Source organism: Vombatus ursinus, unplaced genomic scaffold (genome assembly GCF_900497805.2).
Source record: "Vombatus ursinus unplaced genomic scaffold, bare-nosed wombat genome assembly UNPS02009205.1, whole genome shotgun sequence".
In the NCBI taxonomy this organism is placed as follows: Eukaryota; Metazoa; Chordata; class Mammalia; order Diprotodontia; family Vombatidae; genus Vombatus; species Vombatus ursinus.
In genome coordinates, this window is record NW_020948983.1 from 28,798,761 (window position 1) to 28,823,122 (window position 24,362).

General features: G+C 45.6%; 1 protein-coding gene across 2 annotated transcripts; it reads left to right on the top strand.

The window, feature by feature from the left end:
• The first annotated feature begins 1,884 nt into the window (after window positions 1-1,884).
• MAN2A2 (mannosidase alpha class 2A member 2) lies at window positions 1,885-24,359 on the top strand. 2 transcript variants are annotated; one of them, XM_027852073.1, is made up of 24 exons: window positions 1,885-1,972; window positions 3,405-3,556; window positions 4,333-4,590; window positions 4,674-4,818; window positions 5,290-5,461; window positions 6,056-6,183; window positions 7,574-7,747; window positions 8,665-8,851; window positions 9,668-9,845; window positions 10,169-10,371; window positions 10,736-10,918; window positions 11,091-11,205; window positions 11,645-11,712; window positions 11,871-12,036; window positions 12,375-12,611; window positions 12,939-13,061; window positions 13,828-13,942; window positions 14,339-14,472; window positions 15,036-15,177; window positions 20,785-20,918; window positions 21,186-21,263; window positions 21,670-21,864; window positions 22,091-22,201; window positions 22,947-24,359. In XM_027852073.1, exons 2-24 carry the CDS (start codon window positions 3,425-3,427, stop codon window positions 23,097-23,099), a joined length of 3,531 nt encoding a protein of 1,176 aa, XP_027707874.1. In that variant the 5' UTR covers window positions 1,885-1,972; window positions 3,405-3,424; the 3' UTR covers window positions 23,100-24,359. The 2 variants fall into 2 exon arrangements, with proteins under 2 accessions (XP_027707874.1, XP_027707873.1); XM_027852072.1 differs by lacking the exon at window positions 21,186-21,263.
• Window positions 24,360-24,362: the final 3 nt, after the last annotated feature.

Here is a 24,362-nt window from a genome sequence, read left to right on the forward strand (position 1 = left end):
GGGTAATATGTCCAGATATGTGTTTTAGGAATATTAATTTGGAAGCTCTGTCCAGGATGAATTGGAAAGGAGAGAGAATGAAAACAAGGAGACCATCTAAGGGGGTACAAAATGATGAAAGCCTGAACTAGATTAGTAGAGTGAATGAACAGAAGGGGAGGGATGCAAGAAACATTGTGAAAGACTGGTAACTGAATGGATATGTGGAGTTTAAAGGAGAAAGAAGAGTCAAGAATGCCTCCAAGGCTGTCAACCTAGATGACAAGAAGCCCACAGAAATGGGGAAGTCTGGAGGACGGTTGGTATGAGGAGAGGGAGGAATCTAATGAGTTCCATTTTGGACCTGCTGAGGTTGACGTGCCTATGGTGGAGATATCTGCAGCTGGTGATGCAGGGCCTGGATATCAGGAAAGAATAAGAGCTAGATGCATAGAATTAGGAGTTTTTGAAATAGAAATATAATCCTCAGAGCTAATGAGATCAACAAACCAGAGTGTAAAGAAAGAAGAGAAGGTGACCCAGGATATAGTTTTGGGGGCCTCCAGTTCAACAGATCAAAGAGGAAGGGTGATGCAACAGAGGAGACTGAATAGTCAAGACAGGTTGGAGAGCTAAGAGAGAGCAATGAAACAATCTTCATTCTGCACCCCTTTCTCCCTTTGTACTGTATCATCCCACCCTCCCACAGCTGCTTAAATCCTTTATTTCTCTCCCCCCATCCCAGCTCTCATAAAAGAATATGAAAGGCATTTATGCTAAGATGCAGGTGATTGATAGACTACAAGTATCATCCTTCCCAGGGGAATCCAGAAATTAAGGATTATTTATTGAATATCTACCATATCCTCAGCACTGTCTTATGTATTGTAGGATTTAAGAGAGAAAAATGAGCTGATTCCTACTCTCAAGAAATTTCCAGCTCAGCTGGAGGGATTAGGCACACAAACACAAACATATACAACATAACAAACAATATATTTAATGATTAATTGTGCAGTACTGTATTTGCACTTTAATTGGGCTACAAAGTTTGGGGGACAGAAGGTCTAACTAGGATTTCAGGCATCTGTCAGCAGTTGGGGTAGGGGGTGATTTTTTGACCAAAGGCCCTTAAATCCTATTGCACTGCGGTTTTCAAAATCCACCTATGCCTTATCTTCAGTTTGTTCGGGATGGCCAGGGGCAAGGTAATGGGGGTGAGAGGCAGGTTGGCCATTAGAGAAGTGGAATCTGGGTGAGTGAGGCTCAGTCGTGGCCAGAGGAGACCTCACAGCCCTTGGGAAAAGGATGAAAAAGGGGTCCTTGAGGTCAATAAAATGTAAGCTTCCTGAGGGTAGGCAGGACCTGTTTCGTTTTTTAATCTTTGTATTTTCAATGCCAAGAACATAAAAGACGCTTAATAAATGTATGTTTAATTGTCTTGCATTCAAGTCTCTGGCTGGAGATCGGGGGCCAGGCAGCTGCTGAGAACGGGGAGTAGTGGCTCTTTAGGGGGAAGGCGTGGGGGAGGAACAGAGGCAGAGGAGCCGTGGGGCCTGGACGCCGCGGGGGGGACGGGGTGGGGGGGGGCGGGGAAGTCCTGCCGGCCGCCCGGGGCTGGAGGTGGGGCCGCGGCTGTCCCCGCCCCGCACGCAGCTCGCTGCCCGGGAGGCAGCGGCTCCGGGAGGCTGGAAGAGGCGGAGCGCTGTCCGGCCTAGGCGCCGGGGCGGAGCGCGGCGCAGCGCAGCGGAGTGGGGCTGCTGCGGGGCGTGCTGTGCGGTGCCCGCTGTGCGGTGCCCGCTGTGCGGAGCTCGGAGGCGCCAGGGCTGGCGGGGCAGTCCCCCTCCCTTCCCACCTTCTTCCTTCCTTCCTTCTCCTGCTCACTGCTCTGGACGCGAGGCCGGCCGGCCGGCGCTGGGAATGTGATAGGCAGCGAAGCGGGCCGGCCGGGGGCCCAGAGAGGCGCCGAGGAGGAGGCCGGAGCCCCAGGACGGTAAGGTGCCCGCGCCCGGAGCCCTAGGGGACGAGGACTGGGGAGCCACGGGGGTAAAGAAGTGGAATGGGGGCGCAGCAGCCTTCCCCCAGCTGCAGCAGCTCAGAGTCACTTGGGGGCTGGGGCTGCTGGACCAGCTGTTTGTGGCGTAAGGAGGGAGGTGAGGAGGAGGAGGAGGTGCTGGTGGGATGCTCAAATGATTGGCAGGCGGAGTGGTGGAGGTCAGAAACAGAGGAGCCGACTGCTTATGTGAGCGGTTGCTTGGTAGGAGGCATCCTGACCATTGCTTGTTTTCAGTTGCACTTTGAGACCCCCACAGCTATAAGAGTATGGACCCTCGGGGTCTTGGACAGAGATACTGGGTCTAGAAGGGTGATAGGCCTGCTGGTCCTGCCTGGTGGCTTGTAGGGTGGGGGGCGGTGATTACAGGTACCTCAATAATCAGTCTGTTCCCTCAGCTCTACCCCCTCACCCCCACCTCCACCAGCTATGGCCCTGGCCCCGGCCCAGCCTCCTAGGGCTAAAAATAATGCCTGGAGGCACCAAGCCTGGATTATATTAAGTAGGACACAGCTCCTTCCTTCTGTAACAAGGCAGCCCCAAGTCTTTCCAGGCTTCTGGGTCCATGCCTGTAGTGTTCCAGCCTATGTGCAGTATCAGCACCCAGGCCAAGATTTTTTTCCTCATACCCAAAGAATAAAACACCCATAATCCCTAGGAGGGGCCTGGTTTGTAAATGGTCTCACCCCAAAATAGAGGTTGTGTTTGGCTCACCATCTCCCCTGAGGAAGTTTTAAACTTCTCAGAGACCAGGTTTGCTTCCAGTTTCAGTGATGGTGACCTGGGAGGCCAAAGAAGCCTTTCCTACACAGGACTCACTAGAGTCACTCACTAGAGTTCTAGAACAGTCAGACTTTATCCTGTGCTTTTAGCATCACAATATAGAGGAATGACAATAGATATGCTTTGTGCTGGCAGTATACCTAGCAGCCTGTCCAGTATTTTCAAAGGAGCCAGCATGGTATCCAGTTGTGTAAAGAGAACAGGTGAGGCCTGGGATTGAATCCCAGCTCTAATACTTAATAATTGTATGACCTTAGCTAGAGCTGAGCTTGCAGGAAAGACTTAGCTCCTTCCCCGCCTGTTCTTCACCCCTAGGTGGGGAAACAAAGAGTTCCTTCTTAGGCTTCCACTAAGAAAGAGGCCACACACACTTGTGTCTTGGTTCTCGTCCATGACGACAGAATCAACTGAGAACTAGGTTCCCAGGCCAAGTTGGGAATTGATGCCTTCCTTGGCCTTGGGAACTACTTTGCTTGGGGCCAGGAAAATAGAACTGACTTGTTGGTCTGATTTCTCATTTACTCATTGTGTCACTTGATGGGAAGAGAAGAGCCATTGGGGTATATAGACAGTGTTGCCCCTCCCACAGGTGTGTGCAGGGGGACCGGTATGAAGTTGAAGAAGCAAGTGACAGTATGTGGGGCAGCCATCTTCTGCGTGGCCGTCTTCTCCCTCTACCTCATGCTCGACCGAGTGCAGCATGATCCCACCCGGTACCAGAATGGAGGCAACTTCCCCCGAGTGAGTCCTGCCTCCTGACGACTAGGATCTTTATCGGCCAGGTTCAAATAATTTTCAGTTATGGACATGTATATAATTGCCAGAGCTAGTGACCCTACCACCCACTGGGCCAGTACTCTCAGGCTGGTTTCCTGTTAGTTATTTCTAAAACCTCCACTGATGTCCTCTTCTGGTGCCCAGAAGTGACCTGGGTCCTTGGAGGCCATGCCAGCAGAACACAAGCTCCGGCAGGTCCTCACAAGCTGTGGCACTGCTAATAGATTATGTCAGTTGTTCAAAGACCAGTCAAATTAAGTTTGGAGAGCCTCATGCCATGTTGACCGGAGTGATTACTTTTTTGAGGCCACAGTAATTCTCAAAGACCATCTCCTGAATCCTCATGGTGTTTTGATTTATACATTATTGTAGAGGGAGTATTCATAGCAGGGAAGGTATTGAAGGCGGAATATCTAAGTCCAAGGTCTGTGGGATAGGTCCCCAAGAGAAGGCCCTAGCCTTTGTGCAGTATCACTCCTGCCCATTCTACCCAATACTGGTATTAGACCAGAAGATCCCAAAATAAAGAGTTCTGTGAACTGCATGGTTTGTAGGCCTCAAACAAGATTCATCTTGAATTCACCCTTCATCTTGAATAGAGTCCATCTTTCCCCATATCCTTTCTGTGCCTTTGTTGGAGCAGAAGGGATCGTGGCTAAATCCCAGGTGGTTGCCCTGAAGTAATTCTCATTCCTGGCCTAGGACATGGTAACTAATTGCCCAAAGTAACTCATTGGCAGAGCCAGATCTCAGTGCTGCAGAACCGAATTGAACAACTAGAACAGCTGCTGGAGGAGAATCATGAGATCATCAGCCACATCAAGGACTCGGTGCTCGAGCTGACAGCCAATGCGGATGGCCCTCCGGCTTTGCTCCCTTACCATACCCCCAATGGCTCCTGGGTGGTACCGCCTGAGCCCCGGCCTAGCTTCTTTTCCATTTCCCCCCAAGACTGCCAGTTTGCTCTGGGGGGGCAGGGCCAGAAGACAGAGCTCCAGGTGAGCATCAGCGAGGTAATGTGATGGTTGGGGACTGGAGCCATCATGCCTAAAAGATACTTAGCCATTCCCTTGCCCAGCAGATGCTCACAGTGTCCGAGGAGCTGCCCTTTGACAATGTGGATGGTGGGGTGTGGAAGCAGGGCTTTGATATCCCCTACAGCCCCCATGACTGGGACTCAGAAAACCTCCAGGTGTTTGTGGTACCCCATTCCCACAATGACCCAGGTAAGGCAGAAGCCCCTGGTGAGGGAGGGAAAAGGGGGATTATTCTTCCCAGGCCTTGTTTGTATAACTGGGCTTCTGGTAGTACCACTTAGTCCTAGTTCCCCCCCCCAGCTCAGTGATTGGAAGGGCAAGCTTCTTTGTGTTGAGATAGAGAATCTTTTTTATAATAATAATAGTAATAGTAGCTGACACTTAGATGGGATTTTACACTTTATAAAGCATTTTACATGCATCATTTTTATTCTTCACAACCCTATGAGTTAGAGAGGGCATGCGTTATTATCTCCATTTCAATGAGGAAATTAAATGGTTTGCCCAAGGTTACACCACCTGGTAATTGTCAGAACTCAAACCTAGATCTTTTAACTCCAAGTCCATTCTTCTTCCCACTACAGCACAGCTGCCCCAGTCTTTGGGAATAGTCTTCAATGGGGTTCTCTCCCGGAGCATCTCTCTTGTTGTTTTCCCCAGGCTGGATCAAGACTTTTGACAAATACTACACAGAACAGACACAACACATTCTTAACAGCATGGTGCCCAAGCTGCAGGAGGACCCGAGGCGACGCTTCCTCTGGGCTGAGGTCTCCTTCTTTGCCAAGTGGTGGGAGAACATCAACGCTCAGAAGAGGGCAGCAGTCCGAAGGCAAGTGTGCATGGGCCCGTTGGTGCCAGTGGAAGGGACTAGAGTACACAGCTAGAGGAGAGAAGGAGAGCAGATTGGAAAAAGACCAAGGGAGGGGGGATGTGGAAAGAGATTTCCCTAAACAGTGTGTGCTGCAGAAGACAGGGGGAGAAAGAGTACCAGAGGGAAAGTGAGATGGAGGAATGGTGGCCAAGGAGACTTTTAGAGAAGAATAGTTGGCCAAGTAGATACATGTCACCTATGGAAAGAGAGGAATCGGAGTTGGATGAATGTAAAGGAAAATAATATATTAAAAAGATGGACCTCAAGGAATTAGGGAGAAGCAGTGGAAACCATAGGGTTGGAGTTTGAAGGAAACCTTGAGTCGAAAAGAGAAGCCCAGTGTTGGGAGGACGGGGGAAATGAGTGACCTTGGTATTGCTGTCAGTGAATTCCCCTTCCCTGCCCCTCATTGTCCATAACTGAAGTAAGCTGGCCTGACTAGGCTCTTGTTAGGCCAAGGTGGTCATTCTCTCTGGCTCTGGCTGGCAGTGTTAGCATAGGGATGGCCACTCGGACCTGGAACCATTCTGAGTGGGAGCCCTTGGCCTGCAGGTTAGTAGGAAATGGGCAGCTGGAGATAGCAACTGGAGGCTGGGTGATGCCTGATGAAGCCAACTCCCACTACTTTGCATTGATCGACCAACTCATCGAAGGGCACCAGTGGCTGGACAAAAACCTTGGTAAGCCCAAGATGGGGTATTAGCTTTTTTAAAAATTAAATTAATTTTTTTTCAATTAAAAGTTTATTTTCTTTTCTCCTGTTTCCACCCTCCCCCCACTTCCCACCCCCAACACACACATACATTGGAAAAAAAAAAGAAAAACAAAATTCTTTTTTTCCACGTTTTGATTTTTTTTATTAATTTCTTTTGATTTATCAGCAATCACTTCCATATGCTTTTGAGTTTAAAATTTTTCTCCCCCTTCCTCCCCAAGACAGCGCACAATCTAATATAGGCTATATATATACATTCTTATTAAACATTTTTTTTTATTTTTTTATTTTAGGCAATTGGGGTTAAGTGACTTGCCCAGGGTCACATAGCTAGTAAGTGTCAAGCATTTGATCTGAGGCTGGATTTGAACTCAGGTCCTCCTGACTTCAGGGCCGGTGCTCTATCCACTGCGCCACCTAGCTGCCCCTTAAACATATTTTCAGATTAGTGATGTTGTAAGTAAAAATTAGAACCAATAGGAGGAACCTCCAGAAAGAGGAAACAAAACTCAAGAGAAAAAAAAGTAGCAAACAGTATACTTCAATCTGCATTCAAATTCCATAGTTCTTTCTTTGGACGTGGATAGCATTTTCCATCATGAGGCCTTTGGAGATGTCTTAGATCCTTGCATTGCTGGGAAGCGTTAAGCTTATCAATATTAGTCATCGCACAACGTGGCTCGTATTGTGTACAACGTTCTCCTGGTTCTGCTCACTTCACCCAGCATCAGACCATACAAATCTTTCCAGGTTTTTCTGAAGTCAGCCTGTTCATCGTTTCTTGTAGCACACTATTTCATTACATTCATATACCACTCAGCCATTCCCTAATTGATGGGCATCCTCTCAATTTCCAATTCTTTGCCACCACAAAAAGAGCTGCTATGAATATTTTTGTACGTGTGGGTAAGAACAAAATTCTTAAACTGAATATGCATAGTCAAGCAAAACAAATTTCTACATTGCCCATATCCAAAAATATGTGTCTCGTTCTGCATCTTAAGTCCATCACCTCTCTGTCAGGAGACATGGGTAGTATAAATCATCATCAGTCCTCTGAAAGTAAGGTTTTCCAGAGATTTTTTCACCTTCTGAGTAGGAGGAAATGATGATTGTGCTAGGCACGGGTATTGATGGAAAGGGGTTAAGGGTGAATAGTGTATCCAGGTCAGGAGTGCTTTTCATAGACATCAGTTTCCCTTTAGTTTGGGGTGGCATTCACCCAGACTGTTTTCAGAGACTCAGGTCTCATTTAGCACTTTGTGAGAGTTTTTGGGGTGGCAGGGTGTCCAAATGGAATAGACAAAATTCAAAAGGGTACTCAGCACCTCTGGACTTCCTCTTTTCCTGCTCAGGTGTGACCCCACGCTCTGGCTGGGCCGTAGACCCTTTTGGACACAGCTCGACCATGCCTTACCTACTTCGACGCTCAAACCTAACCAGCATGTTAATCCAGAGAGTGCATTATGCTGTCAAGAAGCACTTTGCTTCTACCCACAGCTTGGAGTTCATGTGGAGACAGACGTGGGGTAAGGGTTGGTGTGGAGTTGAGTTCTAAGAGAGGGGCATCACTGGCATGTTTTGTTTTGTTTTTTTTTTTTTCCCCACTGTGGCCAAAAAAAAAAAAGAGGCTGTGTTCAGAGAGAAGAAGGCAACAAAGGGGTGAGTCCCTCTCTCAGCTGTCCCTGGGACCAGACCATCTGCAGCATGGAGAGCAAGTTTTCTTCTGCATAAAAGCTTATTATGTTGGCTTTTCTTCAGCCCTCCTTCCTGGCCTCCAGATAGTCCTGCTTCAATCCTTGATTTCCTGAGAATTTAAATAATAATAATTTATATGTAAAGTATTTGTATAATGCTTTAAGATTTATGCTTTACATATGTAATTTCATTTGATCCTTACAATGCTGTGAAGTAGGTGCTACTTATGGTCCCCATTTGACAGATAAGGAAATGGAGGCTAAGAGAAATTAAGTGGCTTGCCCAAGGTCACACAACTTGGTGTGTCTATGGCAGGATTCACACACAGGTCTTCCTGATTCCAAGTCCAGTGTTGTATCCACTATCTCATGACCTTCTTTCCAAAAGATAAAAGATATGCCTTGGCAGGCATATCCCACTTTGGAAAGTAAATTGAGAGGTGATGAATTAAAGCATTGTTTTATTGAAGACTGCAGGTGATTCTTTGCCTGAGGTAGTCTACTGCAACGGAGGAAATAATCACTCACCTGTCTCTTTTCTCTGTTGCCTTAACTGACTGTCCTGACTCCCAGTCCACATTCTCGTTACTTCTTACTGATTCCTCATCTTGGGAAGCTTCTTGCTTTCTTCTAGGTCTTACTTTGCCCATGGGCAAACTTATGAGTGCCTATTCCTTGCTCCCCATATGCACGGTGTTTGTCTTTTAATTAAATGCCTAGTTAACACTTGGTGGTTATGCCTTCTGCAGACCCAGATGCCAGCACGGACATCTTTTGCCATATGATGCCCTTCTACAGCTATGATGTGCCACACACCTGTGGCCCTGACCCCAAGATCTGCTGCCAGTTTGATTTCAAGCGTTTGCCTGGTGGGAGAATCAACTGTCCCTGGAAGGTGCCACCCCGAGCCATCACAGAGACCAACGTGGCCGAGAGGTACCTGTCTGTAGCTCAGGGCCTACCTTATATAGTATAGCTGCTTATACCCTCAGGGATCTGTTGTTACAAAGCCTAGCTGAGGCTCTCTGAAACAACTCTAGCAGACCTCTCCCAGAGTCTTTTCTGCCAGCAGTCCTAAGGGTCCTTAAGAAGTTGAAGCAAAACATTTCCAGAGCTGGTACACTTCCTTATAAATCATAAATTTCTAGTTATCCCAAACCTCCTCATAGGGAATCTGGATCATTGGGTCCTCAGTGTTCAACAGAACTAGGGGTTTTATTTATTCTAGGATTGGAGTCTTAGAATGTATTTCTTTGGAAAATGGAAGTGGAAAGCTTTGAGACCAGAGTCATTTTTAATGGAACCACACCTTTTGAGGAAACTTATTGGGACTGGTCCAAACTCAAACCCAAGTGGTTTTTGCCAGATCTAGAACAGCCACTAGAATAAGCGTTCTTAACCTGGGCTCTGTGAACTTGGTTTTTAAAAAAAATTTGATAACTATTTCAGTCTAATTGATTTCATTTGTAAACCTATATGTTTTATTTTATGCATTTAAAAGAATTATTCTGAGAAGGGGTACCTAGACTTCACCAGATTGCAAAGGGGATCCATGACACACAAAAAGTTAAGAATTTCTGCTTCAGAATGTAGCAGCTTGAACAGTCAGCTTTTTATCTTAGGATTCTTCGAACACATCCATCAGTGATTCCATAATGCCTCCAGTTGTAGCCTCCCATGTTGCTTTGCCTTTCTCCTCATACTATGGGCCTGTGCTTGGCCCTATACCGTATTATCTTCACCTCCCCACAGGGCAGCCTTGCTTCTGGACCAATACCGAAAGAAATCCAAGCTGTTTCGAAGCAATGTATTACTGGTACCACTTGGTGATGACTTCCGTTATGATAAGCCCCAAGAATGGGATGCCCAGTTCTTCAATTACCAGCGGCTCTTTGACTTCCTCAATAGCCAGCCTGAGCTCCATGTGCAGGTGTGATGATTGCAACTAAGAGCTGAGGGTTAGGGTTGACTTGGAGAATGCAAGGTTTGGATTAGTGTATGGGGTAGTTAGCACTTCTGCAGCCCTGTTAGGGACAGCACACCTTACTACTGACTCAAAAAGAAGACATTACATGTGGTAGGTTTCCGAGTTTATATCAAAATACCCAAATATTCCCCTGGGAACAGCTGGGATAGGTTGAGTTGGTCTGTCTAAAATGGGAATTATCTGTAGCCATCTGTAGGTGGCTAGAGTCCCTACAGAGCTCTCCTAGCTGCGATGCTAATGGGAGCTGGGATTATATGTCCTCATAGGCCCAGTTCGGCACTCTATCTGACTATTTTGATGCCCTGTACAAGAAGACAGGGGTGGAGCCTGGTGCCCAGCTTCCAGGTTTTCCTGTATTGAGTGGGGATTTCTTCTCTTACGCTGACCGGGAGGATCACTACTGGACAGGCTATTACACCTCCAGGCCTTTCTACAAGAGTCTGGACCGGGTCCTAGAGGCCCATCTGCGGTGAGAGACCAGGCTTATAAATAAAGGAATGATTGGGGCCTGGGATTCAAAGAAAGGGATAGGACTGAGGGCCAGGTGGACCATTGGAAAGTGGAAGGTAATAGAAAGGAGATTAAGACAGGGTGGGATAACTGTGGGGTAGGATCACAGAATTTCTGAGTTGGAATGTACCTCAGTGGCCATTTAAATAGTAAGATCCATAAGAATATGGAAATTCAATTCATAAGGCTATGGAAATTCAGTGGGTTTAGGGTTGGAGCTAAAGAAGGAAGGAAGGTCCAGGTTAACTGGGAAGGTGAAAGAAACTAGGAAATTGTGTGGGTGGTATCAAGGAAAAGGATAGTAACATCTCTCTCTGGGGCAGGGGCGCAGAGATCCTGTACAGTCTGGCACTTGCTCACATCCGGCATTCTGGCATGACCAGTCAGTACCCACTGTCAGACTACACCCTGCTGACTGATGCCCGTCGCACCCTAGGTCTCTTCCAGCATCATGATGCCATCACTGGTACTGCCAAGGAGGCAGTGGTGGTGGACTACGGGATCAGGTGGGACCCCAGTACTTTCCCTTTAGGGGCAAACAGTACTAGATAGATAGGTTTGGTGGGAAGTAGGAAGAGTCAGGGAAAAAGTGGAAAGTTTGAGAACAAGACATTTCCCTGAACTGATTTCTTTTCCTTCTCTCTTTCCTTCTTTGCCTCTCCTACCTCTGCCTTATAGGCTTCTGCGTTCTCTTGTGAGCCTGAAACAGGTCATCATCAATGCTGCGCACTACCTGGTGTTGGGGGACAAAGGAACCTACCATTTTGATCCCAGTACACCTTTCCTCAGCATGGTGAGAGATGCCACTGGGCTACTATTCCCTGTTTCTGTCTTTGGGAATCCTGTCCTAAGAGTGGTATGGGAGAGCCGTCCTGCCCTCATACTTGCTCTGAGTTCTGAGCCCTGTGCGTAGAGCAGGTGTCCTGAGTCTCTCTGCCTTTGCAGAGTGAACAGCTGCAAAGCCTGGTAGGAAATTAGGTGTAAGGTAGCTACAGGCATCTGCTCTGATCTTGGCCTTTTCTGTCTCCATAGTTATTTTCTCTTCCTTACTACCTTTAGTCATTTAACCAGTATGCATTTATCACCCGCCTACCGTGTGTCAGGTACTATGATAGTCACTGGAGTTGCGAAGACAAAAATGAAAGTCCTTGCCCTCAAGAAACTTACATTCTATCGGGAGAGACCTGTAAACATATATCTATATATAAAATAAATGCATAACTTTATCCCAGGATGACACACGCTTAAGCCAGGATGCCCTGCCTGAGCAGACCGTGATTCGGATGGATTCCTTGCCCCGGTGAGCAGTTAGACTAGGCTTCTTTCGGAATTCTTTGTACTCCTAACACCCCAACCCCGTTGTGTCCAGCCCCTTCCCATCTTCAAAGACCAGTTCTCATGTTTAACTCCCTTTGGGAAGCCCCTTCTGCAGTCTAGCTTTACCCATCTGCCTGGCAGGTTTGTGGTACTGTTCAACCCCCTGGATCAGGAGAGGCTCAGTGTTGTCTCTTTGCTTATTAACTCTCCCCGGATTCGGGTCCTCTCTGAGGAGGGCCAGCCCTTGGCCGTGCAGCTCAGTGCCCGCTGGAGTTCTGCCACTGACATTGTGCCTGATGTCTATCAGGTAGGTGCCGAGGGGAGGGACCCAAAGTGGCTCTGGGGGATCAAGAGGGTAAGCTTCAGGTTGGAACGGAATAAATGTCATCTTGAGGTTTGAATCTTGTGATTCCTTGATGAACACTTGCCTCTTTCTGGAGTCCCCAGCCTCTCCCTATACTAGCACCTCATTGTGTTCATCAGCACAAGTCTTCCTGTCTTTACTCATCCTTTTTTCCTGTTGCATTGCTCGGTCCCATTTTGGGGGATAGGCTATGGGCTGAGAGCTTAGCAGCTAAACTCAACCTGAACTTGGGAGAGGTGAGGAGGCTACTCTGGTCTTACTTTTTGCCTTGCATTGAGCAGGTATCTGTGCCAGCCCGCTTACCTGCCCTGGGTCTCAGCATCCTGCAGTTGCATCCAGGCTTAGATGGGCGCCGCACTCTGCCCTCCTCTGTGCGTATCTACCTGCATGGCCGCCAGCTATCTGTTGGCAAGCATGAGATCTTCCCTGTGCGTGTTGATGAGGCTGGGGCCAGTGACTTTGCCCTCAGCAATCGCTACATGCAAGTCTGGTTCTCAGGCCAAACTGGGCTCCTCAAGGTAAAGGAGAGGGCTAGGGGAAGAGGTGAAGGGAGGGAAAGGAGAGCTGGGGACAATGGGGCCAGGATTAGTAGAGTTAAATGGGGAGGTCCCTAAGGGTAAGTCAGAGATGTCACCAGGCTCCAAAGGTAACCAGGGTTGGGGAGGGAGGGGTCCCCTGACTGATAGATGGAGAGAGAGATTTGGGACTCAAAAACAGAATGACCACAGTGTGCTAGGGAATACCTGGAATGCATTTCCTTTAAGATGACTGTCAGTCTTTTCCCTGGGTGGGCAGGTCTGATATTCTGGGATGGGGCCAGGGGTCAGGGCTGTGTTTGTTGGCAGAGCGTCAAAAGAGTGGATGAAGCACAGGAGCACCGATTAAGTACCGAGTTCCTCATCTACGGCACCCGAACCTCCAAAGACAAGAGTGGCGCCTACCTCTTCCTGCCTGATGGTGAGGCCAAGGTACAGGTGCATGTCAGTCTTAGAATTGTGCCAGTGAGATACTGAGCCTAAGCATCTCACTTCTTGCCCAAACCAAATCTCTAGTAAAATCCAAGCTTACTACTGCACCATCAGTTGAACCTTGGGTAGTCTGATTAAGAAATATACATGGAGAGGCCCAGCACAAGTGGCAGTCACAGGGCCTGAGTTAGGTAGCTCAGTAAATAGAGTACTAGACTTGGAATCAGGAAGACCTGAATTCAAATCCTGCCTCAGAGAATTACTAGCTGTGTGACCCTGGACAAATCATTTTATCCTTTCTTGGCCTCAGTTTCCTCATCTGTAAAATGGGGGTAAAAGTAGTACCTCACTCACAGGATTGCTGTGAGGATCAAATGAGGTAATGCCTGTAACTCATTTAACCCTTGTCTGCCTGTTTCCTCCTGTGTAAAATGGGAGAAGAGTCCTGTTGATTATAGCTAGAGAGAGTGTGGTCTGGTGGAAAGAGCAGTGGATTTTGAATCATAAGACCTGGGTTCTAATCTCTCTTGCCCCTGACTAACTTTAAGAGTCTCTTAGCTATTTCCAGAACTTATTTCCTTATCTGTAATGGAAGGATAATAATGCGTGTCTCCCAGAGGTCTTGTCAGGATGCGATTAGATACCATATGTCAAGTACTGTATAAATGTAAGTTGTTGTTATTGTTATTAAGCAGGTTAAGGGGTCCATTCCTCTTAGTTTATTCACTGTGCTGTGATGCTCAGCACCTGCCTGCTCTGTTCCTAGCCTTATGTCCCCAAGGAGCCCCCTGTTCTTCGGGTCACTGAAGGCCCCTTCTTCTCAGAGGTCGTTGCCTATTACCAGCACATGCAGCAAGTGGTTCGACTCTACAACTTGCCAGGTGAGTCCCAAGGGAGAAATGTCTGCCCGGAGACCGGAAGTAGTCCTTAGGGAGAGTGGTATTGCCAAGGGAGAAACGCTGCTCCCAGGCCTACGCTTCTACCTTTAATGTTGCCATATCAACCAGGGCATGCCTTCTAAAATTTTTCTATATTTTATTCTGAAAGTGTTGCAATGATTCTTTTTTTGGGGGGAGGGGAAATCACTATTTCTCTCCCTCCCTCCCCCTTTAATGAAGAGAAAGGCAGAGGGATGGTAACAAAGCCAAAAGCAATCGAGCAAAATTAATCCATATAATGGCCTTGCAAGTCATCTCTTTCATGGTTGAAAAGTCATTCCCTTCCTCTTCCAACACTATCTCATCTCCCTGTCCATTTGCTTCGCTCATCTCCCCCAGGGGTCGAGGGTCTCTCCTTAGATGTCTCTTCCCTTGTGGACATCCGAGATCATGTAAACAAGGAGCTGGCACTTCGTATCCAGACAGACATTGAAAGTGAAGGCACCTTCTTCACAGACCTCAATGGCTTCCAGGTATGACACCTTGGGATAGGACTTGGGGAATCCTTCTAGATAGGGCTCTCTCCATCTCTCCTACTTCTGTTGAACACAGTAGTTGTGAGTCCTCGTTTATGGAGGTGGGGCAGGCAAAGAGTTCTTAACCTGGGGTCAGTGAGTTTTTATTGTAAGCATTTATTTATTTATTTATTTATTTTTAGCATTCATTTTTTAAAAATGTTGAGTTCCAAATTCTCTCCACCAGCTCCTCCTTCACCCACTGAGAAGGCTATAACATGATGTTATACATGTGAAATCATTTAAAATGTATTTCTGTATTAGCCAGCCAGTGAGCTTTAAAAAGACAAAACAAAACTGATCAACTATTTCACTATGATTGGTTTCCTTTATAATTCTGCATATTTTACTGTATGCATTGTTCTTGGAAAGAGTTCATAGGCTTCACCAGACTGCCAAAGGGATCCATGACACAAGAAAGCCTCTTGTATGGGGGATAAAGGGCAGAGGGGAACCAGAGTCTGAGTCCCAGGAAAATACCCAGCTGCCTCTCATGGGCCATGTGTAACCATCCTCTCCAGATACAGCCCCGTCGGTATCTGAAGAAGCTTCCACTGCAGGCCAACTTCTACCCCATGCCAGCCATGGCCTACATCCAGGATAGCCAGAGTCGCCTCACCCTGCACACCGCTCAAGCCCTCGGAGTCTCCAGCCTGAGCAACGGTGAGTGGGCATGCCATGCTGCAGTTGTGGTGGAAGGAGCATTCAACTGCACCAGCTCTAGCTAGTTTATGACTTAGCACAGTAGGAATGGGACCTATCCCTTCATTGGCTTCTAACCATGTCTTCAGCCTAGCGTGACTTGTTCACATAGAGGGTTGGTACAAAGGAGGAAGAAAAGAGTGTGGTATTTGTATAATTGTATCACCACCCATCCAGCTGTATTGGCAGTAAGCAGATCCATGAGGAGTGGGGGAAGGAGGCCGGGATGCATGCTTTTTTACCTGGAGAGATGTGGTTTAAAAAAAAAACCCGCGAGTCAGGAGATCTGGGTTCTAGTCTTAGCTCTGCTACTATCTAGCTGCTTGATCTTGGGAAAATCACTTAACTTCTCTGGGTCTCATAAAAAATTAACTGGTTGCCCTGGATACCTTTAGTAGGTCCAGTTCTAAAATTTTGTGATCTCTGACCTAAGTAAGGAGTTGGATCCATTCAGGGTGCAGATGGGACATAACCGTTACAAGCCTCAGTAATAAGGTACTGTCAGGGGCAGCAGCTGATTGTCATGAGGCATGTTGCTGACCGGCATGGCCCTCATTGGCTTCTGTACCTTTATGACTTTGAAGAGCCACGTATCCCAAGCCCAGTGACCAGAGGCCTTCACAAAATTCACATCACTCTGCTTTGTGTAGCTACTTGGGAGTTTGTTACTATAACAAAGCAGTGGGCCTAATTTATAATGGGCATGATCCACCTCTCTGCTCCCTCTGGGATGTGAATGTAAATATTAATTAGTTATTTAGATCTTTGTACAGGGTAATCCACTTTTTAAAACTTCTTTTAAAAAAAAAAAAACAAAAACAAAACTTCTTTTCTATTTCAACGATATAATAGGAGAAAAGAAAAAAAAAGGATGAGAGTCAAATCCACAGAAGATAGAACAAGCATGTATGCCCTGAGATTGAAGTAGAAAAAATAAAAAGAATAGAAGGCTTAAGTTACTAAGTTAAGTTACGAAGACAGCTGTGAACTCTTACTAAAGAGCTGAGAAAATAGGGAGACACAGATTGCAGGCATATGTCTTATCTTGAAGACTTAGGTTAGCTTTACAAGGGCCATTGTCTTCTAGGCCTTATAGTCACTTTAAAAAACTTTTTTATTGATATCTTTGTTTCTGCATCATCTAGATTTCCCTGTATCACTCCCTTTCTCCCCTTCCAAAATATTTTTAAACAAAGAATTAACCAAAAAATAGGATGAAGGAAAAAAATTCAGCAAAACTGTTCAACACATTGGAAAAAATCTGATGTTATATGCAATGTTTTAACATGACCTCTGCAAAGGAGATGGGGGGGAGATGTCTTCTCTTACCTCTTCTTGGGGGCTAAGTTTTTCTTTATAATTTTGCAACATGCAGCCTAATTTTCCATTTACATTATTTTAGTCAGTGTGCATATTTCCCCCCTGACTCTGCTTACTTCACTTTGCAACTGTTTATATGTCTTTCCATATTTCTCTGTATTCATCCTGTTCCTTACAGCACTGTAATATTCTAGTACTTTCATGTACCACAATGTTTAACCTTTCTCCAATCAATGGGCATCTATCTACTTTCTAGTTCCTTGCTACCATAAAATATTTTGGTGCATATGGGGAATTTCTTATTAATGACCTGAGGGCATGTGCCTAATAGTTAAACCTCTGGGTCAAAGGGCATGCACATTTTAGTCACTTAATTTACATAATACTGACTTGCTTTCCAAAATGTTTGTACTAATTGTCCCATAGCTCCACCAATTAATACTGTAGTCATTTTCATTAACAATGCAGTTATGTAATAAAAGAAAGAATACTGACTGTTGAGATAGTAGACCCGGGTTCTAATCCCATTGTACTCAGTACACTGTGTCCCAGTCTGAAACTGGAAGGAGGGAGAGAACACCAGGTGGAGAGATAAGGAAAGGCTTCCTAGAAGAAGATAGAGCCCAAGCTGAGCCTTTAAGGAAGCCAGGGATTCTAAGAGGCAGAGATAAGGGGAGAGTGCATTTTAGGCATGAGGAACAGAGTCTGTTCCAAAGAGATAGCAGGTTGTTTCTGAAGAACAGCCTTAGTCCAACACTCCGTCCAACCTGGCAGCTCCTTTTTTCTTTTTTTTTTTTATAAACATGAAACACATACTTTATTGATTTTTCTATGGAACATCCCTGTTGAAAATACATTTAAAACATATTCTTTTATACTTAGATTAATGCTATACAGTATGAAATAATGGTAATGGAATAAGCAAAAGTGATTTATTTCATACCTGCATTCATAAACAAAAGACTGCAGAAACAGTCTGAAGAAACAAGGAAATAAATTCAAATTTTCCAGTATTATTAATTTGAACAATGACATAATGACCGTGGTCTTCCTTGGAAGAAGTATACTGCTTACTATGTTGATATGAATTAACTCTTTCTAATCACTATGGTCCCACATTCAGTAGATTTCTGAGCCATTCTCCAACACTAATCACCTGGTAGAGGTAGTTTTAGTCAACCTACTTTAAACAGCTACAGTTGAGGTTTAACAAGAAATATGGAAATTAACATTAACATAATTTTCCTAGAAATTTTTCTAATTTGTAATATACTTGCAAATTTCTTTTTATTTTTTTTTTTAATTTGCTATTCTGTCCCTCCTAGTATCATAAGTAGCCAAATAAGATTATGGACAATGCAGAGTCAGAGCTTATAAGAAACCTAACACCTACTAAAAAGAAATCTTACATGTGGCCAAAGAAATTCTTTGCTAAGATTAAAAAGTTATCAGGTTCTTATGTCTAAAGAGCACAATGAAAAATGACATCATTAAAATAAATTTAATCAAGAAATTTGGAAAACGTAGCTAGTGGTCTGAAAAGCTAACAAGGATAGATATTTGATAGCTGATGTGAGGTGAGGTAGACTGACATGTGACCATCACAAGCAAGGGAAGCAAAAGCAACACCTTGAGGACAATATGAAGTCAAAGTTCAAGCAACGTGATAAAAGCAAGGAATGATGGCCAAGAACTCTTCATTAGATTACATGCAGCAAGCTAATAACAAAGGGAATAACTTTGAGCAAAACCATAAGGGAAAAGATGCGGTCACTGGCAGTTGAGTTTGGTCACATATAAACCATAATCCTCTCTGTTTATCATTAGGCTATCTTACAGACCTATCTCATAGATGGGTCTACCAGGTGATGAAACCAAAAACTCCCTAATGGAAAAGAAGTTATAGTTGTAAAGCAGTCTAAGGTCCCTATATGCAACTCAGTGATATAATTATTGCTGATATCTTGGACTTTTCAATTCCACTTGCAAAGATGGATAGCAACACTGCCAGCAACACCATTTTTGAGACTGAAGATAATCCATGGCATTTCCTAAATGGTACCCTTGTGCCTGAGTTCGTATACCTCCAAAAAGTAAATAAACACTTTGCTCCCAAGGAAAGTAGCTATTTACCTAAAGTATAATCCTAATTTTTTAAAGTAGTATGAAATGGGTCTGGGAAGGTAGGTGGAAGCCAGATTGTATAAGGGCTTTAAATACCAGGCTGAAGAGTTTGCATTTTACCCTTGATGCCACCTAAGTTTCCTGAATAGGTGAGTGACAAAATCATGGAAAGGACCTCCATCTAATCCAGCCTCTTAAATTTGCAGATGAAGAAAGTGAGGCCAGGAAGTTTATGTGACTTGCTCAAAGTCACATAGGTAGTAAGCATCAGAGGCAGCATTTGAACACTAGTCCTTAGACTCCAGAACCAGCACTCTTTCCACTGTAATGTTAGCTGACATTTACATAGTGCTTCCTGTGTGCCAGGCCTGTGCTAAGCACTTTACAGTTATCATCTCATTTGTTCCTCATAACAACCCTGGAAATCAGGTGCTATCTATTATCATCTCCATTTTATAGATGAGGAAACTGAGGCAAACAGGTTAAGTGACTTGCCCAGGGTCACACAGCTAGTTAGTATCTGAGGTTGGATTTTGACTCAGGTCTTCCTAACTTCAGGCCCAGTAGTCTATCTGCTGAACCATTTAGTGGCACCCAGGTCACACCTGTATTTTAGGAATATTAATTTGACAGCCATGTGGAAGATGGGTTAGAGAGGGCAGAGACTGGAAGGGGAAGACTGAATAGGAAGATACTGTAATAGTCCAGATAAGAGGTAATGAGGGCCTGACCTAGATTGGTGGCCGTGTGAGGAGAGAGAAGCGGGTATGAATGGAAGGGTTGTTGTGGAGGTTGAATCATTGAGACTTGGCAACTCTTTTATTATGGGGAGGTATGCAAAAGGGAGAGAAGCAAGGATGCTTCGAAGGCTGTGAAGGGAGGTTACTGGAAGAATAGTGGCAGCAGAAATCAGGAAGTCTTCAAGGATGGGAAGGATTTAGGGATAATAGCTGTTTTGAACCCAGGTTCAAGTTCTCCTAGCTGTGTGACCCTGGGCTGTTTTCCAAATTCCAGAACAGTTATCACTCTGTACTGATAGTAGGAATTTGCTCATCAGACTCTCCCTGTGATGTGATCACAGATTAGAAACAAAAATGAAATGTTCTGTGCATAAGTCTAAGATGCCATTTGGACATCCTTGGTAAAGATGTTCAGGACTGAAATTCAAGAGAGACTGGAGGCTGGAAAAATATTTAGGAGTCAGCTGCATAGAGATGATAATAGAATGCTTGGGTGCAGAAGGAAAGCATCGAGAGAGGAGAGAGAAGGCCGAGGACTGAGACTTCAGGGTTACCACAGTTTGGAAAAAAAAAAAGGCAGGAAATACATGATGATCTATCAGATCTAGGAGAAGGGGTGTGGTCAACAGCACCAAAAGCAGAAAAGAGGATTGAGTATCACAAGGACTGAGTAAAGGTCATTGGATTTAGTAGTTAAGAAATTTTAAGTGGCATTCTTTTAGAGACCAGACAAATAGTTCTGCTCTTCAGCCAATTAAGGGATCTGCTGTGTCATTCATACTTCAGAGAGGGCAGTTTACTTGCAAGGAGCAGGAATCTCCACGTGTCTACTCAGCTCTCTGACTCTTCCATGACCACTAGACAAGCTATCAAGAAAGTAGCTTGTAACTTTTTAAATGCAAAAGCTTTTCCACTTCACCTGTTTTCAAAAATAGGTTTTCTTTTCCAATTAGGATACCTAGGACAAAATTTCCAATAACCTTTCAATAATACAATAAGTATTCATTAAAGTACCTTCAGGACATGTCTGTCATCTTTACTAACTCATGGTACAGTGGAAAGAACACTAGACTCGGTGGGAGTCAGGAGTCTTGGCTCTGCCGTTGAGTAGCTGTGTGACCTGGGACAGGTGACAGCTTCTCTGGACTTAAGGTTCCTCATCTGCAAGATGAAGGGTGTTAGGCTACGTGGCCTGGAAGGTCCCTTCTAGCAGCCGAGCTGTGATGACATCTTCCTATCCTGAGGCTTTCAGCATCTCATCCCGTCTTGTTTTTCCCTTAGGGAGAGCTTTGATATTTTCTCCTACCATTATGTTTGGAGTTTAGTTTCTGTCAGGGCAGGTGGGTAGATATGCCCCGGGGACTCATCATTTTAATTTCTTCAGGCCAGTTGGAAGTTATCCTAGACAGGCGCTTGATGCAGGACGACAACCGGGGCCTAGGCCAAGGCCTAAAAGATAACAAGAGAACCTGTAACCGGTTTCGCCTCCTGTTGGAACGACGTACCACTGCCAATAAGGTACCATTCCTGGGGCCCGTCTGAGACCATGGAAGTGCCCCAGATTGGCTTGCCAATCCCCAGCTTGAGGATGAGCTAATGCAGTTAGTATATTTGAGTGGACCAAGGAGTGGGACCTGTTTCCGGGGTTGTGGGGTGGGGGCATGTCGATTTCTCATTCATCCCACTACTGTCCGACTCTTCACTCTGCTAACCATCGTCTTGCTGTCTGATATACTCCTTCTGATTATCCATCTTTCTTCATTCCATAACTTACTTTGCCATCAGCCACTTAGCTTCTTTTCCAAACTGGCCTCTGCATTTAGGCATTTGGTATTTCCCAGCAGCAGGAGCAGCAACCAAGAGGTAAAGTCCAGAAAAAGTAGTTTTTGTCTAGTACTAGCCAGTGGTAATTGTATCTGGAGCCCTGTCAAGTTCAGATCCTGTAGCAGAGTCCCTTGTGTCTGTGTGTAGGGGAGATAATTAGTACTAGAAGAGAGAAGTTGCCTAGAGAGTAGTACCTTTTTTGTCTGGGGATGGTAGTCACTAGATGGGCTTGGGGGGGAAAATATCAGATATTAGTCAATAAGCATTTATTAAGCATTGGCTGTGTACTATGAATTGTGATAAAAGCAGGATAGAATGTTTTGAAGTTATACCTGGATCAGGAGGAAAGGCAAGGTTATCTTATAGAATGTAGCTGTATTTCTTCTCCTACCTACCATCACCTCAGTTGCCCTGCCTCACCCAGGTCTTGGTACTAACATTGCAGGTGCAAGATGGTCGCCCAACCAGCTTCCCTTCTCTTCTTAGCCACCTGACTTCCATGCATCTTAACACACCAGTGATGGCCCTACCTGTGGCCAGGGAGCAGCCTGGAGGCCCTACCTTACGCTCATTTCAGCCCTTGGCCTCCTCACTTCCCTGTGACATTCACCTGCTCAACTTGAGAACCCTCCAAGCTGAGGTGAGTGCCCCTGTCCCACTTTTCAGCCTCTGATCTGTACTTTTTAAACCAGTCTTCTGTATTCTCACTCACTGCAACTATTTCTTGACCCATTCCTATCTCAGAAGTGCCCTCCTGTATAGAGAGAAGTTCTTTGAGTTCCAAGATTGTATATTAGATCCCTTGTGTGCAGTGGTCCAAACACCCTGGCAGTATCTATACTCTTACCATCCCCTCCATTTCACAGGATGACAAATTACCCTCATCTGAGACTGCACTCATTCTACACCGAAAGGGTTTTGACTGTGGCCTGGAGGCCAAGAACTTGGGTTTCAATTGTACCACAAGTCAAGGCAAGGTGAGCATGGGACAGTATCAAACAGACATATGACACATGGGTCTATGTCAGCTGTTTGGCATGGCAGACAACTCATTTTGAGAAATGCCAAGGGGAAGCCTAGGGATGGCTTGGGGAATAGCAAGGCAAAGGACAATTGGATAGTGATGAGGTAGGATGATGGAGTATGAAATGGAGGCCCATGTTCTCTAAGACTTCTTTGAAAGACAGGGGATGAACAATATTCCATTGTTCTTTAAGTCCTTCCACCCTAACCCCCCAAATGTACTCAGATAGGAATCTTTCATAGGCCAGATAAATGGAACATAGACACGCTATCCACAGCTACTTTTATATAAAATCCTCGACAAACTTAACAAAATTTAAAAAAAAAAAAACAAAACCTTGTGGCTGGCTGGGTAGATGAGGGGAAGGATACATTCAGAGATGAAGGTGATATAAAAATAAAAGCTATACATAAAAACAAGTTTTAAAAGACCCCTAAATGAAAGAACGGTTTATATTTGATAATGTTTATATGATGAAATTTATATCATGGGTATCTAGAATAGCTATAGCCAGAAGCAATCTTAGAAATCATCTTGTCTCCAAGCAGTTCATTTTACAGATGGAGAAACTAAGGCCCAGAGGTTAAGCCCCAGCTCACAAAAGTAGTAAGTGACAGGAGTCAGGATTTAACCCCACGTTCTCGGGCTCCAACAATGCTGTCACTTGGGTGCTTGGCTCATAGCAACTCTTCCTGCAGGTGGCCCTGGGGAGCCTTTTCCAAGGGCTGGACGTGGGCTTCCTGCAGCCCACTTCACTGACGTTACTGTACGCGCTGGGCTCGCCCTCTAGCAGCATGGACGTCCACTTGGAGCCCATGGAGATTTCCACCTTTCGCCTCCGCCTGGGCTAGTGCTCTTCGTGGCCAGGAGAGGAAGTACATCCATACAGACCACCTTTCAGAATAAAGCTGGGATGGACAACTACACCGAGTGCCCCGACCTACTCCACCTTCCCCAACTATAACAGACTGAGCTCTGCCCCGCTGTTCTCTCTTTATTGTTGCTACAGTGTTTGAGGGGCTGCCCAGAAGCCCAGGATTAGACAGATGGGGCAAAATGCAGGTAGGCTCAGAAGTGAGAGGCTGGCCCTAAGTGCCAGAGCAGACGGTGCTGGGCAGTGCCTTGAGGTGCATGAGTGGCTGCCCACTTGGACATGAGGTTCTTGCCCCTGGTTCCTCTACTGTCTCCCTGATGTTAGCTTTATGGGGGACCAAGAGCAGAAGTGTAGAGAAGAACTGAGTGAGGCAGCAAGGAGTGAGAGGTAGTCTCTGCTCCAATTCAGGGGAGTAGTTGAGGCAGGTATGCAAGGAAAAGGGAATCATGATCCCTCCATCGGTCAGAGCTGGCTCTGAAATGAAGTACAGCGATTGTGTGGAGACCAAACACTTTGGTGTGATAACCAGGTCTAGAGAAATCTAAGATGAGGGTGTGTAAAAAGGAATCTGAGAACAGTTTTGACTTGGAAGAAAAAAAGGAATAATGGGGGCAAAGGGAAGATTTCTCTCTCCTTGGTACGGGAATCCCTAGGTGACCCGTTAATCGCTAGGCCCAGCTACGCTAGGTGCTGCCCTGGCCAAGGGGGTCCGCATCAAGCAGGGGATTTTGTCGCAGTCAGTAAGAACTCTTTGTGTGGAACTAGGGACTGTGACTTTGCCAGAGTTCACAGGACACTTCAGGTAACAAAATTCATTTCAAACTAGTGACCTGGTCTGTGTGCTGCTTTGGGATCTGGTGGCGGTGGGTGGCCCTTGGTCTGCTGCATAAGGTTTGGCCTTTCCCTGCTTGCTTGTCCAAGGTTTTCCATTTTGGTTGATGTATTTCTTAACAGCCCAATGGGCCATGGCTCCTTCCTAGGATCAACAACCAAACTCTTCAAATACAAAAGGGGGCAGTACCTTACACTAGCAGATGAGGATCATAATAGAGGTGATGTTTTTTCCAGAGAAGAAACTTTGAAGCTGCCCCATCCCCCTTCCTCCCCACCCCCCTAGAAATGCTTCATACTATCATTCCAGAGTTTCCCTGGTTGTGAGAAACAGCTGATCTAGAAGTAACATGGCTGTTGGGACAGACTGGGGAGGGAAATAAAGGTATGTCAACCTTCACATCAAGTA

Bases quoted from the DNA above. Each gene is read 5' to 3' on its own strand.
- MAN2A2 (XM_027852073.1), top strand. From the start codon at position 3,425: ATGAAGTTGAAGAAGCAAGTGACAGTATGTGGGGCAGCCATCTTCTGC. The intron at 4,591-4,673 runs GTGAGCATCAGC...CTTGCCCAGCAG, and splicing joins GCCAGAAGACAGAGCTCCAG to ATGCTCACAGTGTCCGAGGA. The intron at 12,612-12,938 runs GTAAAGGAGAGG...GTTTGTTGGCAG, and splicing joins GCCAAACTGGGCTCCTCAAG to AGCGTCAAAAGAGTGGATGA.